The sequence below is a fragment of the Asterias amurensis genome, chromosome 20 (genome assembly GCF_032118995.1).
Source record: "Asterias amurensis chromosome 20, ASM3211899v1".
Classification (NCBI taxonomy): domain Eukaryota; kingdom Metazoa; phylum Echinodermata; class Asteroidea; order Forcipulatida; family Asteriidae; genus Asterias; species Asterias amurensis.
Window position 1 is genome coordinate 60537 of NC_092667.1, and position 20466 is coordinate 81002.

The window sequence follows — 20466 nt, forward strand, 5'->3', positions numbered from 1 at the left end:
AAATCAAAAATGATAAAGTTATTTAATTGCATCAAGCTAAAGAACAACATTTGTTTTGTTTAGCCCTTGTTTGAAATGCATATTATGTTATCTGAATTGTGCACTCGTATGTATTGTAGCGTTGACCGGGGGTTGCAGTGTACATAACTTTAAATGACACAATGGTGCAAATAACTGGCTTCTCTGTCCCTTTTTTCTGGAGGTTTATAAACACTCAACAAGTCATGAAATTACACGAAACCACCCTAACCCAGAGGACGCCCTCTCTGGCGAGCAGATTTACCGAACGGCTGGACTAGGCCCCTGTCTTTATTCGCAAGGAGTGTGACGTCAGATGTTCAGGCTATATCCGAGGGGAGTCGTGCCGGCGCCCCCTGCATATCCGTCAACGATATCCGTCAACGATATCCGTCAACGATATCCGTCAATTCAAATAAAGGGTACTGATAAAAAAGCTATAATGGCCTCTAAAATTCAGCCAGTCTTACAGACCAATGTTTTCAAAAATGTTCAGAATAAGAAACAACGAAATGTCAACTTTAAAAAACATGTGACACCTAAAACAATAACTATGATGGAATGAAACAGAACAGTGGCACATCAAGCAAGACAATTACAGACAGGACAAGCCCATTCTCAGTTGACCAGGATTAATAAAAGTGAACCTATAAAAAGCCACTGTGACTCGAAAGCGTATCAATCCACGTTGCCTTGGATCGGTCGAGTTGGTCTTTGAAAAGCGTTTGTAACCGTTTTTTTATAAAATACATATGGGTAGAAAGATGTTGTAAAAGTAGAATACAATGATCCACACAAACATGCCTCGAAATTGCGTGGTTTTCCTTTTACCTCGTCGACTAACACGTCGGCCATTTATGGGGGTCAAAATTTTGACTCCCATAAATGGCCGACCATGTTAGTTCGCACAGTAGAAGGAAAACCACGCAATTTCGAGGCAAACTTGTGTGGAGCATTGTATTCTACTTTTAAAACATCTTTCCAACCATATGCATTTTATAAAAAAACGGTTACAAACGCTTTTGTTTTGACCAACTCGTCCGATCCAAGGCAACGTGTTCCTTTAAGATGGGAATAGAACCAAGTTAACAAACACTTATAACACAGTAAAGATAGACTTTAAAAAATAAAAAAATATGAATAATAAAATATGTAGCAAGAATATTTGGAAGTGCACATTTGAGTTAGAAAAAAACTGTACAAAATAAATGAGGGGCCGGGAGAAAATAAAGAGGAAAAAAAAAGTACAAAATAAATGAGGAGGCCGGGAAAAAAAGGAAAGAAAACAAAGTCAACAGCCCCCCCCCCCCCCTAACTCTCCGCAGTTGGTTCGCAAATTTAAAGTGTACTGCACATGTTCGGAATTTGCGCACGCAAATTTATTTTTGCGCGCAGAGTGTTCATAACTTCAGCGTCATTTCGACGTCGAAATCGAATTGCACTATGGTGTAGTATTACGTGTGCATGGTGGTGTGGGTGGTGTGTGTACTTTCTTAGCCATATGCTCGTCGGCTAGGCTCAACCTACCTCTACATTTTTTTGGGGGTGCCACGAAAGTGAATCAAAAGTACTCCTAAATTAATGTAATCTGGTTATAAGAAAATGTCAAATATTGCAGAGAAATCTGATCGAAAATCGGCAAATAGTAAAATTTTGCTGGCATTCGTTCCCCAATTTTTGCAAATGCAATGCGGTTCAACACTAACTAACGTTGTCGGCGTTAGGCCTACCACCACCACCAGTGTTGCGGTAGAGAAATGTTCGAAACGTGCAACGAAACGAAGAAGGAGTGGCCGAATCGGAAAGAAACAGCTCTTCGCTTCTTGCTGTATGTCACCTACACCATTCGTAACGAAGGGTAAGACGGACAGACAATTGAGATTATTCAGAACAGACAAGTGTGGCAATGTTACATCTCAACTTGATAATCATCCCAACTGCAGTTGGGCCTGTTTCCCAACTGGGCGTCCCAACTATGGTTGTGATTCCTTAAAGAAACAGTGATTGTTCATGCGTGGATTGCTAAACTGTAATACAGTTATGTCATGTCATGTACGTAAGCTGCTGCTGCAAGTGTGGGGATAGGAAGTCATTTTAGCTGGTATGGTCTCAACTGCATGTACTCCTATCGTCTCCCACCAACCATGGAGGTAAAAATACCAACCATTGCCAACTGCTGGGACAGTCGTTACTCCAGTTGGGACCCCCAATCCCAACTGGATATGACTGTCCCAATGAATGACTGTCCCAACTGTAGTAAGGGGCGGAGCTAGCTCCACATTTTAAGAGGCTGTATCTCGAAAACGATATGGAGTATGGATTTAATTTTGGTGTGTGTTCATTTTATTTAGCCATAGTGGAACAGTTAGACAAAGTTTCATGTAAATCTGAGCTGATTTGACAACTGGTTAATTTTAAATCAACCCATTTATCATTTAGGGATTTTAGGTTTGTACATATCCAGAAACATTTGGGGGAGTAGTTGCGATAACGTAACGTAAGTTGTGATCATTTCCACTTGGTTTCATGTTGTATATTATGTACCCACAATGTTTGATTCAGCCAATTTATTCTGCCTCTTTGTTGTTGGGGCTCCATGCGCCACACGAAGCGGGGGTCCCCGGCAGACGTCCATATCTGACTTCTGTCAAGTTATCCACTAAATGTTCCTGTACTCAAGTATTGGTACTCGTTCTTTTAACCAAAGTGCTCTGGGCTGCAAATTGACCTCTCATTTCAGCTAGAACACACTAATGTAAAGCAGTCATTTTTTGGTATTTACAAAGGAAGTCTTCAATAGATGTGTCTTTTGGGAACTTATTTTACGTACAGGTAACCTGCTGGGAAATTTGAAGGACCAAACAGGGGGTGAAAGACGTCTTTGGAAGCGGGAGAGAAGTAGTATGTGGTGGGACGTTGTAGTCAAAGATCACTGGACAGATAACGACTGGATTGAAAACTTCAGGTAAACTTCCTCTGCATTTATTGGTTGCGAGTGTTTAATCCTCATCACACGCTATCATACATTGTATGTCATAGGCCTATATGTTTAAGAACACAAATAATGTGACATTTCAATTGAATCTTTTGATGTTATACAGTGTTTTCTGTCAATCAACAGTAATCAATGTAAGCCGAAGATTTGTTAATACAATGTATTTGATACTCAAATTCAATGTAGGAAAAAGCAGCCTCAACGAGGAACTCTTTGAATTAATAATAATAATAATAGTAATAAGACTTGTAATGCGCACATATCCACCCTGCTGGGTGTTCAAGGCGCAGATGCATGTTTTTTGTTCAAATTCCTTGCTCTTTACCAGCAAGGGAAACGTCTTTTTTTCCTTTTAAACAAATCCTTTTAATCTTCTTCTTCTCAGTGTCCCTTGTCAGCTAACAAAAGCACCTTTACCAAACTCGTATGAACTTGAAACTTCACACATGTAGTAAAATATTCATGAGAGGGAACCGCTTGAGTTACATCATGATGACGTTATCAGGTGTCGAATTAAAAGCATTTTACTTTTAAAAAGTGACCATTTGCTGTAAGTCTTTGAATATTACAGTTTTTATATTGATATATTCGAACATCTGATAGAGCAAGACTGGAGCTACATTTGAAAAGTAAATGCCAAAATCGTATGACCCTTCATTCAATTCCTACCAAAAGTTTTAATTTGTTTATTTTCTTCAAAAATACATTTTTGGGCTCATCTACGACCTAACGTTTGATCTACATTCTTACAAACGATACATCATCAGAAAGGTCGTTAAAAACTCAGTGAACGCCTTAATGACATGACCCCATTAAAATGACCTTGTCAATTTCTAGTTCAAATCGGAAGTTAAAAAATTAAGTTTCATGTCTAAAGAAATAATATGTACTATCCCATTGGTCAGGCATAAAGATTTTACTCGTACAACGCGTGTAGTGTATGCGGTGCAGTCCTGCTCCAGTGCTCATTCCCTAGAGCCTGCGATGTAGTTTTGTGACAAGTCTGTGTTGGAGGCGTTTTCAATACATTTTCCTTTCGGATACTCAGTCTCTATACTACAGTCGTCAATATTTCATAAATTCATATTTCCTCATCCACATTTGTAAGCTATTTTGAAAATATTTACATCCTATGAAAGGGCTTTACGTACTTCACAAAAATGGGTATGCTGGTGAACTTCTCTTGACCTTTTGACTTGTCTAAACAGGAAGTGCTTGTAAAATGCTTTGAAAAGGTGTTATTTAATGTGTTTTTTATGTTACAATGTACAAACCTTTTCATGCTTTACCATCGCATCAAGAGTACATTTAAGTTAAGATATTTTTTGCATTTTGAAGAGCTATTAACACCTAGTTTTTATTGACAAACAAAAACCAATTTCTAGGTATTTAAACAAAATCGTAGCTTTTGATCTAAATGAGGGATTCTTACAATCACTACATCATCGGAAAGGTCATTAAAAACTGCGTGAACATTTCACAGACACGACCCCATTTCGACCTTGTTGTCTGTTTCAAATCGGAAGTTGAAAATTAAAAAACTAATGTCTAAAGAACTACGTTTTTTCCCCATGGTAATGCATAAAAAGTTAAGTGTGGTGTGAACGGTGCAGAACACAGCTCCAGTGCTCATCCTTAGAGCTCACTATGTATGTGAAGCTTTGTGTATAGTCTGTGTTCAGGGCGTTTTCAACATATACATTTCCTTTTATAGTCTCTTCTACAGTCTACTTCATAAGTTCATATTTTCTTAACCACATTTAAGCTATTTTGACAATCTATACATCATACACTGTATGAAAGGGTTTTAAAAGGGGTTTTTCTAAAACCCCCTCGACCCACGACCCCCTCGACCCACGACCCCCTCGACCCCTCGACTTTTGTGCAATTTTTTTTCTGTACATCGAAATTGCCACAGTTCACAACCTCAGCCAATCACGCACACAATTTTGTATGCTGACGTCGACTTCCATGCCTCGCACATCATACACAGCGCATGAGACAGACCATACACCTGTAGTATGCACGAAGCAAACTTCGCGTGATGGGCTGCTGAGATCGGGCCTGTGGCAATTGTGATGTACAGATAAAAAACCGTGGCATTTCCACGCGTATCTCTTGGCCGATCCGAGATTGTTATCCCAGCTGGGAACCTGCGTTTACCGCCCGAGTATGATTACGGCCAACTCATTTACGTGATGATCAGGCAGACCCATTTCCGGCCGATCGCTCCCGTCCTGTGTACTACTAGAAGCAGAGCGCAAGGTTGTAGACCCGACCGATCAAATGGCCCACACGTGTTTTGGGGTCCCCAATCGGTGTGCACGTGACGTGCGGAAGCGGAGAGTAAATACTCCCAATTCTGTGTGGCTGATGCAGATATAAATCAAGTCTAGTCCTGGAAGGAAGTTGCGTCGCGGATCACACACTGTGAATTCTAAATCGGGGACTTAATTTTTACTCAGCCGTAAAGCGACATTTTATGAATTCAGAATTGGGACATTCTTCGAACACGGGGCAGACATTGAGGGGTCGTGGGTCGTGGGGGTCGAGGGGGTTTAGAACAACCCTTTTAAAAGTACTTAGATGTCTGCATGACATCATCATGGTACATGTATGATGTACATGTACATGTATTAAGTCTAAACTTTCATTGAAAACCCTCAACTAGTGTTTGTAGTTTCACAAACACTACATTTCTAGTTATGTTTTTGGTGTAACTCTTGAATCTCCAACCTTAATATATCATATAATAATAATATAATAATAATAAAGAACACTTAGATAGGGCCAGTATCCACCTAAAGAAGGCACTCATTGCGCTTGAGGAGAGAAAGACAAATTAGGACTAAGGATTGTGTGAGTGTGAGTATGCTTGTTTGAACAGGTAAGATTTTAAGTTTGTGTTGGATGTTGTGATGGATGGAGATGATTTGACAGTCAGTGGGAGTTGGTTCCACACTCAGGCAATGCTATAAATATAAAGACCTAGTTACCCCAAAGTCCTGGGCTGATGAAGCATCATGAGCTCATTAGAATGCAGTCCGGTGTTTGCTGAGGTGTATGGGTGGATGAGGTTGATGAGGTATTCTGGACCATTGTTGTGAAGGATTTTGGAAATGAATAGGCCGAATACTGAATCTTGTGTGATATTTGCAGCCAGTGGAGATCCTGTAATACAGTAGTGATGCGGGAATAATTTATGCGGGAATACGCTGCAGACGCTTCAGTTTATTTTTTTCTTGATGTCATAAAGCAGTGAGTTGCCCATTTTGGAAGTGATGAAAGCATGAACAAGTATTTCAGTGGTGTGTTTGTCAAGATAAACAAAATAATAATAATAGTATGGATTTATAACGCGTACTTCTCCAGAAAACCGATCAAGGCGCCTACACAAATTTAAAACATTTACAATGGAAAATTAAGAATAAACATAATTTAACTTATACCCAATATACAATGAAAGTCTAATTGAACAAGTGTGTGTTTAGTTCCCTCTTGAAGTTGTTGAGTGATGTTGTTTTGCGAAGTGAGACAGGGAGCTTATTCCATAGGGCAGGAGTAGCTTTGGCGAACGCACGGTCTCCGTAACGAATTGTTCTAGACCTTGGCACTACCAGCAAGTGAGATCCAGCAGACCGTAGGGCACGACTGCTGTGCTTAGTGGAGATTAGTTCACAAAGATACTGTGGGGCTTGTCCATGCAGAACTTTGAATACAGGCGTCTTAGGACGGGTGAAATGTGGTCGTATTTTCTGGCTAGGACAATGACTCGAGCGGCATTATTGTGTACACGTTGCAGACGAGAAGTAGATGCAGCTGGAAGCCCAACCAAGAGCGAGTTGCAACAATCCAAGCTGGAGGAGACCAGAGGCTGGATGACTTTCTCAGCTGTATCCAGAGACAAGTATTTGCGAATTTTGGCTATGTTACGAAGATGGAAGTGAGCACTTTTGCACATGCTTGAGATGTGTGCTTCCATGTTAAACAGCTTATCGAACACAACTCCAAGATTGCGTGCACTATTGGAGGCGGACAGATCGTGGTTGTTGATTGAGAACTGTTGTGAAGTAAACTTTGTATGGTCGTGTCGCGATCCCACAACAAGAACCTGTGTCCTTTCCGCATTCAGTCGCATGAAATTACGACTCATCCACGTTTGAATATGGCTGACACAGTCGTGCATCTGCTTGAATTAAGGACTCATCTGCAGTTACACCAGGAATGAAGAATATGTAGAGCTTGGTATCGTCGGCATAGATGAAACTTGATGAATATTGAGATGTCAGTGGGAGGATCATGGCCAGGTATAGCAAAAGCATGTGTTTCCGTGTTTAGATCACTGAACTAAGGATGATTTTTGAAGAACAAAAACCTGAGAGCAGAGTAGAGTCTTACCAATACTGGACGAGGGCGTGTCAAAAGAAAGGGTTTAAACTGACGACCAAATGTGCCCTGGACATCCTCAGAAGGTAGAAACATTTTGGAATTCGACCAGCTTAAATGCGTGGCCCGCACTCACTTGACATTACCAGTCTAGTGTTTCAACCTTTCTTAAGGGTCCACTCACAGGCCTGTGAACTCTTGTAGTGATCCCATATTAATAATTTGTATTTAGTACTGACCTTGACCTTGGGCTCTGTTTGCAAAATTGTTTTTTTTTTCACAATAGTTTGCAGCCCTTGAGGGTCAGTGTTTTTTTTTGCATAATTGGTACTTCAAATTGTGTCTTTATATCATGCAGAAGTTGTTATGAACAATAGTGGCTTAAATACATTGCCAAACCATGGACAGGGTAATATTAAAATTAGTGTTTTTAAATGTTTTTCATAAATACCCCAGACAGTTTCTCTTCTCCTATTGGTGGAGAGCGCGTCACGTGGGTGTGCATAAACCTTTTGTTAATGACCGGTAAAGAGTGTTAATTCATAAGCGTGACACGCGACCTTGCACCTGTTCTTATAAGACAGTTTCTTTATCCCACAGCATTCCCTTATAAGAAGTTGTTTACGCGAGGGCAGCAGAGGGCTCTACCATTTCATAGCTGGAGGGGTGTTGTGTTTAAAGAAATCATTGAACAATTATAATTTTTGCATTTATTTTACTTTTTGACCAAAAAGTGATGATGGTTTTGACCGAAAAGGTATTTATGAATGGGAATCAAAGTGTGTTGAATCGGTTTTCAACTAGACTAGTGGTTTAAACCTGCCAAGGCCTGATTCTTTATAATTTACCTCGGCTTCGTCTCGGTAAATTATCAAGAACCAGGCCTCGTTGGGATTAAACCACTAGTTGAAAACCTCTTCACCACACATTGATTCCCTTATTATTTTGTTTTATTACCACACAGAATGTCAAAAGCCACATTTATGTTCATCTGTGAGAAGATGCGAGATAAAATAACATACCATAACACCAACATGCGGAGAGCACTACCAGTAGAGCAAAGGATGGCTATAACGATATGGAGGCTTGCCACAAACTGTGGTTACCGTATCATAAGTGACCTTTTTGGTGTTGGACGTTCCACTGTGTGTATGATCATTCAGCAGACATGCAAGGCTTTTGCCTCGTCCATGCAGAAGGAGTTTATGGAAGTCTTTACGCCAGGAAAAGTTCAGGTACAATAAATATCGATAATATTATAAAGCACTGTATACTCGGTCCTTTCCTGAGCACTCGCATAGGATTCAAACCCATGACCTTTGCATTGCTAGAGCTGATGCGAGCTATCTTTCGGCAACACTCGACCCTCGTCGCTGCCCAAGGACAGAAGGATAGTTTCAGGCTAACCTTGGCAAAACTTGTTGCGCCAAGGGCAGTTAATTAATTTTGGCAATGCGCAATTTTCAGACTCTCAGATTTGGTGTGGCTTTTCTGAAATCAATGGAAATCTACCATAAATTAGAGGTGCAAATACGCCATAATTGTTGCACAAGTGAACTTACGCTATGGTGTCGCGAAATCTGCTGCAGCAGTACCTTTCATTACTTTTATTCACCCACTTACCTTGTGAATAAACTTTCAACATTATTTCCTTGTGAATGCAGGTGACCATTGACAGTTTTATGAACACATTTGGATTCCCACAAATAGGTGGTTGCATTGGTACTTGTCAAATCCCAATCAAGCTCCCAGAATCAAATTATCCCCTGGAGTGCATCAGTGCCAAAGGAAACCCATCAATATTTCTTCAGGTAAACCACAGTTGATTGATTTTTTTATTTCCCTGTATTATTTTAAAACCAATTGATGTCAACTGAAACCTTTTTTTCAGCGAAACATTCCAAAAGGAATTAATAGTATTCTCACAGTAAGTTGACTGCTTTGCAGACAGTGTCTGAGGTTTTGTGGACCCGTGAAAAGGCACTGCAAACAATGAATGGTTTGATTTATGTCCTAATGCCTTTGTCAAAGACCTGTTTGTTACACATTACCAGCCTAGATTTTTGTCTATTATTCGGCTGTTAACATTTATTTATAACAGCTTTCCAACAGTCTTATGATTTTGCAGAAACACGACCATAAACAAAATACGAGCCATTCAGCTCTGTAAATATATCAATAACAAATTGTCCACGTAAATGCCTGGGTGTTCAAACAGAATGCCATTGTCAAAACGACCTAGGCTAGAAAAAAATTGTGACTGAAAACAATTGTGCTTGGAAAAAGAAACAAACTGGTTTAGACGGCATAAAACTTAATCAGATTTCAGAGAAAAGGCGTAGTGCAACATCACAACAGGACATTTACATATAAATAATAGTTCACAAATTGTTCAAATTGTCATGATTTTTAGATTGTCAGTATCCATTGTGTGGTTCAGGAGTTCAATTAGTCAATGTTGAATGTGTTTGTTAATTGACACTTGATGATGTTATTGCTCATGTAGTTTTGTCCGTTCAATTTAGTTTAAATTCAAGTCAAGTGTACAGAGTTAGATCAAAAGCAAGGAAAGAGAGAGATCAAACCAAAATGAACAAAAACCAAGGCTTATTGAAAACGTTTTAATTGACAATGGTTCCATCAAGAATGCTGTATTTATTTGAATTGTAGGTCTACAGTTTGGAATGAGTTTTGAATGGGTTGATTATTTTCACAAATACAGGGAATAGTTGATGAAAAGGGGCAGTTCCTGGACATGACTGCTGGGCAGTATGGGTCAACCTCAGATGTACAAGTATTCTCCCAATCTCACTTGTATGAAGCTGCAATCAAAGGAACCTTGTTCCCAAATTCTGCTATAGACATTGAAGGTGTGAGTGTGCCTGCACAACTTCTAGCCGGTCCAGGCTACCCGTTATTGCCGAATGTCACAAAAGCTTATGACACATCAGAGGGTGAACTTACCAACCAACAACATCTTTTTAATCAACAGGTAAATATAAGAAGCCTTATGAATCAGGGAAAGTAGGGTGGGAGAGAAGGTCACTTATACGTGTACGCAGTATGTTGTATACCATTATATGATCGAGGCCTCTCAACAAAAACATTAACAGCCTTAAAATATCTAACGTGGAGCTTTCCCTTTAAAAACCTATACTTTCAGATACTTGTCTATTTGTTTCTATAGTAGAGCTACATATACATGATATAGCGAACAACAGTGGATCTGGGACATAAGCCAAAGGGAAGGAATTATGGTCTCAAAGCCTAAATAGGAGGTGTTGCATTTGTGGAATGCCTAGGGCATGCTTTAGTGTCCAGTATTGGATCTTAAAAATGTGAGACATTATCTTTAAGAACAACCTTGTTTTTTTGTAAAGGTACATAACATAAATGTAAGCAAGTATTATTGTTCTAATAAATAGGTTGATCATTTGTTAATCTTTGAAGGTGGCTGACGTTAGGAGAGTAATGGACAAGGCATTTTCACGTCTAAAAGGTCGATGGCAAATCCTGACGAAAAGAAATGAACACAAAATAGCACTGATACCTTCCATAGCTACTGCATGCAGCATTTTGCACAACATTTGTGAACAACGTAATGAGGTATTCAATATAGATCTTCTGGACGGACAAGAGGGCATTGAAATTCCAGCTGTACCAACAATCAAACAAGAAGATTTTGTTGCTCAAAACATTCGGCAAGCTCTTACCTTGAACATTTACAAAAAACTTGGTCCTTTCTAATGGTAAGTCCTCTTACTCCTACGTAAAGTACTGTATTTTTTAAACTGTTTGCAAAGAGAATTTATACTGACTTTATGTTCCGTGTAATTTTTCTGCCACGGAAGATATTTTTTTAGCCCAAGCATAATTTTGTGTTTTTTTTCTCTGGAAGTATGTTCTTTGTGGAAAAAATTGTGCGTCAGGAATATATCAAATAGGTTAAAGTAACTATCCAGATCTTTTTGTGGCTCAAAAAAGTGTTAAAATTACATTACTTTGAGAACTGACACACCAACAGTTGGGGTGCTTAACTGAATTACAGACTGTTTTATCCATTTACAGACTGTTTTATCCATCCATAGCTACATTAATGTGTACTAATAACTTTCAAAACCAGTCTCAGATCGTAATCCCCTTTGAATAAAAAAGAGAAAATTAGCTGCTTCCAGAAAGTATCTTGCTTTATTTGTGTTGTACACCAGGTTTGATTCCACTTCAATCCAAAGAGACAGATAGACAGACAAACTGGTAACCTTTGTGCCAGCCAGAGATAATAATGTATGGTCATTGGGCTAATTACATATATAGCTTTCCTTGATGTTACATTTACCATGAGGTGAAGAGAATCGTTGTTTTAACAACACATACATTGTAAAAGTGGTTTGCTAAAACAGAACCCATTCATACTGTACAATGTACCTCTGGTAACTGTGTGGAATTGTAGACTCGCCAGACACACAAAGATTTGTAAACTGGCTAAATTAAGAATTTTCAATTGTTGTTCTCATTGTTTGGACTTCAATGGAAAAGTAAACAACTGAAACATTTGATTTATTGAATCCTTTGATCCTTTTCTAACCCCATATGTCCTCTGCGGCCACTTCAGTTTTATTAGGTACTTATGAAAAATATTTTCTTAAAAGCAACCCCATTTTCATTATAAATTGTTTTGCTGGCTTTTCTGCCCGGCAATGGACCCTTTTCATGAAAAATGCTAATTACATTTACGCACGCGTACAGAACCTACATGTATTGGTTGGCAAACACCATAGAGTTGTGCACTAAGCAGACGCGCAATCACATCTGGGTCACACACCCATTAGCCGTGTACAAAACAGCGCGATGTTTCCTCATTTTGCCAACTAAATTGTAAGTGCGCACGCTACATGTGCAAATTACATATTTCATGGGAGGGGTCCATTTTCCAAGTGTGCATTTAGAAAATGACTAAGTGTTCATAGTGTCTGAGACTCTACATTATTTAAACTTGATAAATACCTTGTTATTCCCTAATCAAGATGTAATGCTTCATCACAAACACGGCCAATCTAGTTTTAAAGACTTCCTCAACACACAAAAATTTCAATGCTAACTCGATTATACCCTAAACACAAAAACATGTATTCAATTAGTTAAGAAACAAAACAATGCTTAATTTTCTGAATGTTACTGTTAGGAGTGTATGCACACACCTCAATACCAAAGCAAAAATCTGATGACAAATGTTTTCTAAGCTATTTTCACCATTAAACTTTTATCAGAGAGCAAAATGTAGTCATATTGCTTTACATAAATTCAACTTGTAACATCAGTTTGAGGAACCATGGGCTGACCTTATTTTGAAAACATCTTTTGGGCACCAACGATTCATCATTTGTTATTAAACTTACCATTTGAAGGAGCAGCTGCCTCTGCTTCTAGTTGCCTAAAAGCAGCATCATCACTTAAGCTGTCAGCTGATGCAATCTTATCTGCTATCAATGACTCCATCAATGGTGTATGCTTGACCTCCTGCTTCTCCTGTGCAGCAAATATTTAAAGTTTTGAACAAAAACTATTATTTAAAACAAGGAGTAATATTTTCAGTACAAAAAGGTCAGGTTTTCAAGTTCCCTTAAAGGCAGTGGACACTATTGGTAATTACTCAAAATAATTATTAGCATAAAACTTTTCTTGGTGATGAAAAATACATGTAGGGAGAGGTTGATGATATAAAACATTGTGAGAAACGGCTCCCTCTGAAGTGCCATAGTTTTCGAGAAAGAAGTAATTTTCCATGAATTTGATTTTGAGACCTCAGATTTAGAACTTGCTATCTCGAAATCAACCATCTAAACGCACACATTTTCGTGTGATGAGGGTGTTTTTTCTTTCATTATTATCTTGCAAATTCGATTACGGCTTGAGCTCAAATTTTCAAAGGTTTGTTATTTTATGCATGTTGAGCTATACAAACTGTGAAGGCTAGTCTTTGACAATTACCAATTGTGTTCACTGCCTTTAATATTCTTTTTACTAAACAGAGAGCTATTTGAAGATAAACGCATCCCCAAGCTAAAGGTTTTGGGATCACTTTTTTATAAGTCTTGGTCTTAGAGTTTTTAGAAACAGGTATTCCTTAAAGTTTCTATCTTTTTATGAATAAGTACACGAACAGTCCTACCATTAATGTTGTTGTTTCTTAACAAACAATAAAACAGTCAAGCGGGACATTTTTTGTTTTCTCTCATGACAAAATATTTATGAGGAAATCTGTAAATTTGTTTTTCAATGGTGTGGTATTATGACTGGTGTTAGAAAGAATTCATTTAGTCCTCTAAATATTGTTACATATCATACACGTCTGGCATTGAGGTCAAAGTGCACGTTATGCACCTCGTGGGACTGTGAGTGATAATAAAAACTATTTTACTTCAACATGCTAATAACCAATAGCAATGCAATATTTAAAGACCTGCTTGAACGAAAATGTCAAGTCGTGAACTTTGCTGAATTCCACTTAAAATGTTTTCAATGAATAAGGAAATCGAGTCATATCATTATAAATAGGTTTCAATTGTGTAAAAAAAACAATCATTTTGTATGCCCTTGCTTTTCTGAGAGATTTGCGAAAAGCCCTGTTACGTAATCACTCTCAAAACGTCGTAAGTAGATAAAGCCGCTTTGTTGCAGCGTGGATGTATAACAAAGCAAACTCCCACAAATGACGTCAGCGGCATTGTCCTTTGACGCCCGCTCTCAACGGCAGAAGTGTTTTTAGTTTTTCAAAAAACCTTTAGGTAGGGGCCTGACTTTTTAATCGATAATTACGAAAAATTCAGAAGTGTACACATATCAAAATTACATTAAAATGGTGAACAAGTTCATTATAAACAAGTAAAAATACTGTTGAAAAATTTCTGTTGAAAACATTCCGCTCAGGTAGCTGTTTAAAGGATTCCCCTCTTGGTCTTAGTATAATTATTCTTTTTATAATTTTCACTGTTCACACCACCATGTGAACTGTTGGCATCAAACATCTAGTTCTTGATGGCAGAAATCTCATGTACGCACTAGACTTGATTCAGCCAACTAGAATACAGAACCAGTCAAGTAATGGTCTTTTTTTTCAAGGTAGCCCCAGAGCTACATTGGACACAGAAGTAAAGATAAATTGTAGAAATGACAGCAATTATGAAAGTTCCTCACAGGATAAATGTTTATGAACCAATGAGAGACATAACTGAAATACCTTAATAGACTCATGCACAATGTTTCACAACAGAAACATTACAAACAAACCATACAGCTTCTACACATGTGTTTATATTTATGCCAATGATAAAATAAAACCGTTTTGGGTTTTGTTTCAATTAAGAAAACCTTTTTTTATAGATAAAAAAAAAGCATTTTTTTTTTGTCAGAAATGTATGCCTCGATCATTAAGGCTTATTGTTTATAAAATCAGAGGAAGTAATTTTTGAAAGAAGTAAATGCATGTCAATAGAATGTTGTGCATTGTATTATTTGAACTTTTCAGAGTAAATCATGTTTCAGCAGCTTACAGAAAAACGTATTGTATCTGGTGATCCAGATAAACCGTAAGTCACCTTCATCAAGCTAATGTCAGAATAAAAATCTTGTAGACTTGTAGATTTCTATGTTTCTAATTACATGTAAATTATAGAGAAAAGACCACGGAAGGAGTTTGAATAATCCTTACTGCAGAGGAAACACGTTCGCTAATCTTACTGTGACCGCTGGCACAAACCTCCACTTTAATACGGTCAGCCAAGTCCAGAGTTGAGCAGCACAAGATCATTGTCTTCTGGGTAACCGGCGTGCGCAGAACCCCAATGCTGAATGAAAAAGTGGCAGGAAAAGAATATTTCTCTATGCTTACATGTACCATAGAGAATTTAGGACCAAAGTCTTTGTTTGTAGTTGGGTAATGTTGGGGAACGTCATGGCATACATCACGGATGAGCTGAATCATGAAAAAGAAAATGCACTATTTCTTAAGCATGTGATGAGGTCCTGCAATGCCCTCAAATATCATATTTTAATCATTGATAATTTTTTTACGTTTTTGGTGTAAATTTCATGAACTTTGGTTGTTTTTCAAAAACAACACATTGACATATAGTTGTTATTAAAATCTTTGCAATTGCATGCGCCTTTATGAGTTTGGGTGAACTGTACTCAACTACCCATGCGATGAAGTCTTATTTGACGCAAAATATCTACTCCATTATTGTGGAATACATGTATCTTGCAGCGAAATGACGTCAAGAAATAGACATGGCATTCTTCAACGCATGCCCCAAATGAGCTGTAGTTTACTAGAGTAAAATGCGGTGACGTACCTCGCGCACAAAGGCCCATTGATCTCTATTGTTACTGCCCGGGAAGTTCGAACTCCTTCCGTGGTCCTTTCTCTATGATTAAATCAATGGCTGCTTGGACTGTGTGTGTGTGTGTGTGGGTTTGTATCCACATTCAAACCAGGGACCTAAATGTATAACAAAAGGGACAATGGGTCCATGGTTGCTATCACAAAGGAAATCATTGTGGTCCCGGGTTGCTATCACAAAGAGTTGAACAACACACTGTATTGTGTGTGTGTTATTTTATGAGAGGACTGGTCTTTAACAATTACCAATAATGTCCAGTGTCTTTAATTGAATACCTGTTGTGAAAGAATAAGTTGGTTCATACGGAATTTATAAGATGCTTTTACTGAATGCTTCTACTTGGAAGTTGATGCTGTTACTTTTTGCCAATTTCTGTCGGTAATTACTACTTTTTATTAATACGACCCAGTATTTTCACTTGGTGTATCCCAACATACAAAAATAACAAACCTGTGAAAACTTGGGATCAATTGGTCATCGAATTTGTAAGAGAATAATGAAAGAAAAAAAACAACCTTGTGTGCTTTCAGATGCATTATAATAAAAGGCTTCAGCTGAAGTCTGAATTATTTGAGCGAGAAATGACCTCTTTCTCAAAAACAATGTTAATTCAGAGGGAGCCATTTATCACAATGTTTGATACTATACTTTATTTGTTAAAAAGTAAGTTTTTCTGCTAACAATTTTTATTATTGAGTAATTACCAATACAGTCCAGTGCCTTGAACATTGGTCTGGGTTTTGTCAAGGAATTCATGCACATTCATATTATTATTTTATTGGGTTTACTTTATTGGAATACTAGTGTTGGGGATATTTTTTCTGACAGAATGATTTCTCAGATCATTTGTGTTGACAAAAAGATTATTAAACACACTTTTTGAAATTTGAAATTGCTTTGGAGTTTGTTTGCGTTTACAAATTTGGGGGCATTTCAGGGCAAATCATTAATAACAAACTGGTGTGCCGGTGGGAATGTGGAGTTGGCATATAAAAGCTTATTTGCTGATGTTTCCTTGGATCGGTCCAGTTGGTCTTTGAAAAGCGTTTGTAACCGTTTGTTATAAAATGCATGGGTAAAAAGATGTTTTAAAAGTAGAATACAATGATCCACACAAACATGCCTCGAAATTGCACGGTTTTCCTTTTACCTTGTGGACTAACATGGTCGGCCATTTATGGGAGTTAAATTTTTTACCCCCATAAATGGCCGACCGTGTTAGTTAGCAAAGTAAAAGGAAAACCGGCAATTTCGAGGCATGTTTGTGTGGATCATTGTATTCTACTTCTAAAACATCTTTCCAACCATGCATTTTATAACAAACGGTTACAAAGGATTTTTATAGACCAACATGACCGATGCAAGGCAATGTGTTCCTTTAAGCTCATGCTACATGTACATGATATGCATTGTTCAGTGTAAAAACAACCCTCATTCTGCTTGGTAGCCTTGTCTGTTGACCAAACAAAGGAACATTTGAAGGAATCTGTTGATTCAAATAACTGTTAAAACATTTTCACTGGTGCAAGCTGATATTAAATAAACTCGTACACAATTTAGAAACTTCTGTGATGACTGTATTTTATCAAGTTATTATAAATGTAGTTTTTTCTCAACTGAGGCTTAGTAAAGAGAAACAAAAACAGGTGAAGAAGAATAAAACAGAGAACATGTCTTTATACACATAGAACTACAAGTACATGTACATGTGTAGCCCCCATAGAACTACAGGTACATGTACATGTGTAGCCCCCATAGAACTTCAGGTACATGTACATGTGTAGCCCCCATAGAACTACAAGTACATGTACATGTGTAGCCCCCATAGAACTACAGGTACATGTACATGTGTAGCCCCCATAGAACTACAGGTACATGTACATGTGTAGCCCCCATAGAACTACAAGTACATGTACATGTGTAGCCCCCATAGAACTACAGGTACATGTACATGTGTAGCCCCCATAGAACTACAGGTACATGTACATGTGTAGCCCCCATAGAACTACAGGTACATGTACATGTGTAGCCCCCATAGAACTACAGGTACATGTACATGTGTAGCCCCCATAGAACTACAAGTACATGTACATGTGTAGCCCCCATAGAACTACAGGTACATGTACATGTGTAGCCCCCATAGAACTACAGGTACATGTACATGTGTAGCCCCCATAGAACTACAGGTACATGTACATGTGTAGCCCCCATAGAACTACAAGTACATGTACATGTGTAGCCCCCATAGAACTACAGGTACATGGACATGTGTAGCCCCCATAGAACTACAAGTACATGTACATGTGTAGCCCCCATAGAACTACAGGTACATGTACATGTGTAGCCCCCCATAGAACTACAGGTACATGTACATGTGTAGCCCCCATAGAACTACAAGTACATGTACATGTGTAGCCCCCATAGAACTACAGGTACATGTACATGTGTAGCCCCCATAGAACTACAGGTACATGTACATGTGTAGCCCCCATAGAACTACAAGTACATGTACATGTGTAGCCCCCATAGAACTACAGGTACATGTACATGTGTAGCCCCCATAGAACTACAGGTACATGTACATGTGTAGCCCCCATAGAACTACAAGTACATGTACATGTGTAGCCCCCATAGAACTACAGGTACATGTACATGTGTAGCCCCCATAGAACTACAAGTACATGTACATGTGTAGCCCCCATAGAACTACAGGTACATGGACATGTGTAGCCCCCATAGAACTACAAGTACATGTACATGTGTAGCCCCCATAGAACTACAGGTACATGTACATGTGTAGCCCCCATAGAACTACAGGTACATGTACATGTGTAGCCCCCATAGAACTACATGTACATGTACATGTGTAGCCCCCACTTTGGATAAATTATTTTGTAGAAGAGATGCAGGATTCTATTTGGTTTTCTGGAAGAGGGAGCCTTGGGTGGTTTTGTAAATGTAATAAATGACACACATTTTAAGGCAGGATTTGAAGCTTACACCATGTATAAAATGTAACTGGTTTACACGATCACATTATGGGTGTTGGTGTCATTCTCTTAGTTGTGTTATATACCTTGCTGCACAACATTTGGTTGTTTGCTTTGTTACATTGTATATGCAAGGTTGTTCCCAATAAGACTAAAAAGCCGCTCTCGGTAACGGGCTACAAGAAGATGACATTTTAGATGAAATCAAGAGATGTCGAGGGAAGGAATCCATGCCCCTGCTAAACCCAGTAGCAGTGCATTTTTGTTATTTCCTATCATACATGTACCTGTTGAGGCCATGACACCCAATGAGTTTGACTGTTGTGCCACTTTCACATGAATGAATGATCTGGGCACCTGGACTATAGCACAATTGTTCTTAAACAATCTAGATTGTAGAATCTTTGTACTACATCTCAGCATTGCAAGAGTGAATGTGTAAGAAGAAGCAGAAAGCCTGGTTTTATGCTCAAACATCCCGATATAATAGGAGGAACCAGGTCAGACACACTCTGGTGCCACATTCCCATCAAAATATCTGTCTGAAATAAAGAGGCTGGAGGGCTAGAGACCTACTGTGGGAAAGGGGCTATAACGTTGATTACAACTGTTCACCAACTGATACCTCGGGATAAGTTGATGGATAGAAATGTGTCATCGGTAAAACGAGAAAGCGACAGTCCCTCTACCGTGTTTTAAGTGTCAAGGCTCTGTTGTTTCCTAGCCGCACCATGAGTACTCAAAGCAACTTTTTGTCCAAACAGTTTCAGTGATGTAGTTGTTGAGACCAAGACCCATTTTTGTGGTCCCCCCCCCCTTGGACTGTGGGTCAAGTCTTGGTGTTGGTCTCTGACTGCCTGGTCTTTACTAACGCTCCTTGCACAAATCGTTCACCAATGTCAAACATTGTTGAATGTTAGTAAAGCAGAAGTTCTACCGGATTAAATATGGCAACCAGCATTATAGACCTCAAATCTGCAGGCATGGCAGGTAAAAATGGAGCCAAGCCAAGATACCATACTGTTGCCAGGTATTGAGCTCTACACAAGCCAAAACAAGTCAGCAGGTTTTTCAACCACCCTTTTACATGTTGGCCCCAGGATGAACTTTTATATCTGTACCTGACTGGGCAGCGATCACCAAACACACACTGCATTTTTTGCAGGCGGAGGGGACTGCCTAAGCAGATCCACTGGCTGTTTGGTTCATTCTGAGGGACTGGGTCCTGTTGCCCCAGGGTTCTTCTGAACTAACAACATATCTACCCTGGGGAAACTCTTCAATAAAGGAGAGGAAAACAACTTTAAATGGGTGGACGATTGCACCTTTCTTTTTGTTCAACGTCGGACAACTTGGCAGACCGATCCTATCTTGACAACCGCCACAGGGACGAGGGATGACTTTTACGGAAACCTTTTAAATGATTTCAGCCTTGTTGTCGGACCTATTTGCCACCAGCATCATCGATGTAGTTCTCAAGAAGGGGGGGGGGGGGAGAGGCGAAACGTTATCAGTGAATTGGTAAAACCAATTAATATTCTTTATCTCCAATGCAAATATAACATCCATTATACCTTGTAGTTCTTGATATTAAATAATTGGTTGCAATGTTACAGGGTGACCTGGACCTTACAGGATCCTGTAATGTGTTTGACGGGTTTAAGGTGCCTTGAGGGCG

At 38.8% G+C, this 20466-nt stretch overlaps 2 protein-coding genes across 4 annotated transcripts in view; one reads left to right on the plus strand and one right to left on the minus strand.

Moving 5' to 3' along the window:
* LOC139952653 (axotactin-like) overlaps positions 1 to 20466 on the minus strand; it is an 80653-nt gene that overhangs the window by 808 nt on the left and 59379 nt on the right. Inside the window, exon 34 of the mRNA XM_071951857.1 lies at positions 12796 to 12925. Within this exon, the coding sequence (XP_071807958.1) occupies positions 12796 to 12925 (130 nt within the window). The remainder of the gene's footprint in view (positions 1 to 12795; positions 12926 to 20466) is intronic.
* Positions 1495 to 16868, plus strand: LOC139952166 (uncharacterized). 3 transcript variants are annotated; one of them, XM_071951169.1, is made up of 7 exons: positions 1495 to 1876; positions 2851 to 2983; positions 8364 to 8634; positions 9064 to 9210; positions 10122 to 10391; positions 10850 to 11148; positions 14925 to 16868. In XM_071951169.1, the coding sequence occupies exons 1-6, from the start codon at positions 1621 to 1623 to the stop codon at positions 11144 to 11146; spliced, it is 1374 nt and encodes a 457-aa protein (XP_071807270.1). In that variant the 5' UTR covers positions 1495 to 1620; the 3' UTR covers positions 11147 to 11148; positions 14925 to 16868. The 3 variants fall into 3 exon arrangements, with proteins under 3 accessions (XP_071807270.1, XP_071807272.1, XP_071807271.1); XM_071951171.1 differs by lacking the exons at positions 1495 to 1876; positions 14925 to 16868 and adding an exon at positions 2039 to 2168 and having other exon boundaries at positions 10850 to 12766; XM_071951170.1 differs by lacking the exons at positions 1495 to 1876; positions 14925 to 16868 and adding an exon at positions 2279 to 2348 and having other exon boundaries at positions 10850 to 12766.

Excerpts from the sequence above, each read along its gene's own strand:
- LOC139952166 (XM_071951169.1), top strand. The coding sequence starts at position 1,621 with ATGTCAAATATTGCAGAGAAATCTGATCGAAAATCGGCAAATAGTAAA. Across the intron at positions 1,877-2,850 it reads TACACCATTCGTAACGAAGG|GTAACCTGCTGGGAAATTTG; the intron begins GTAAGACGGACA and ends TTTTACGTACAG. Across the intron at positions 10,392-10,849 it reads AACATCTTTTTAATCAACAG|GTGGCTGACGTTAGGAGAGT; the intron begins GTAAATATAAGA and ends TAATCTTTGAAG.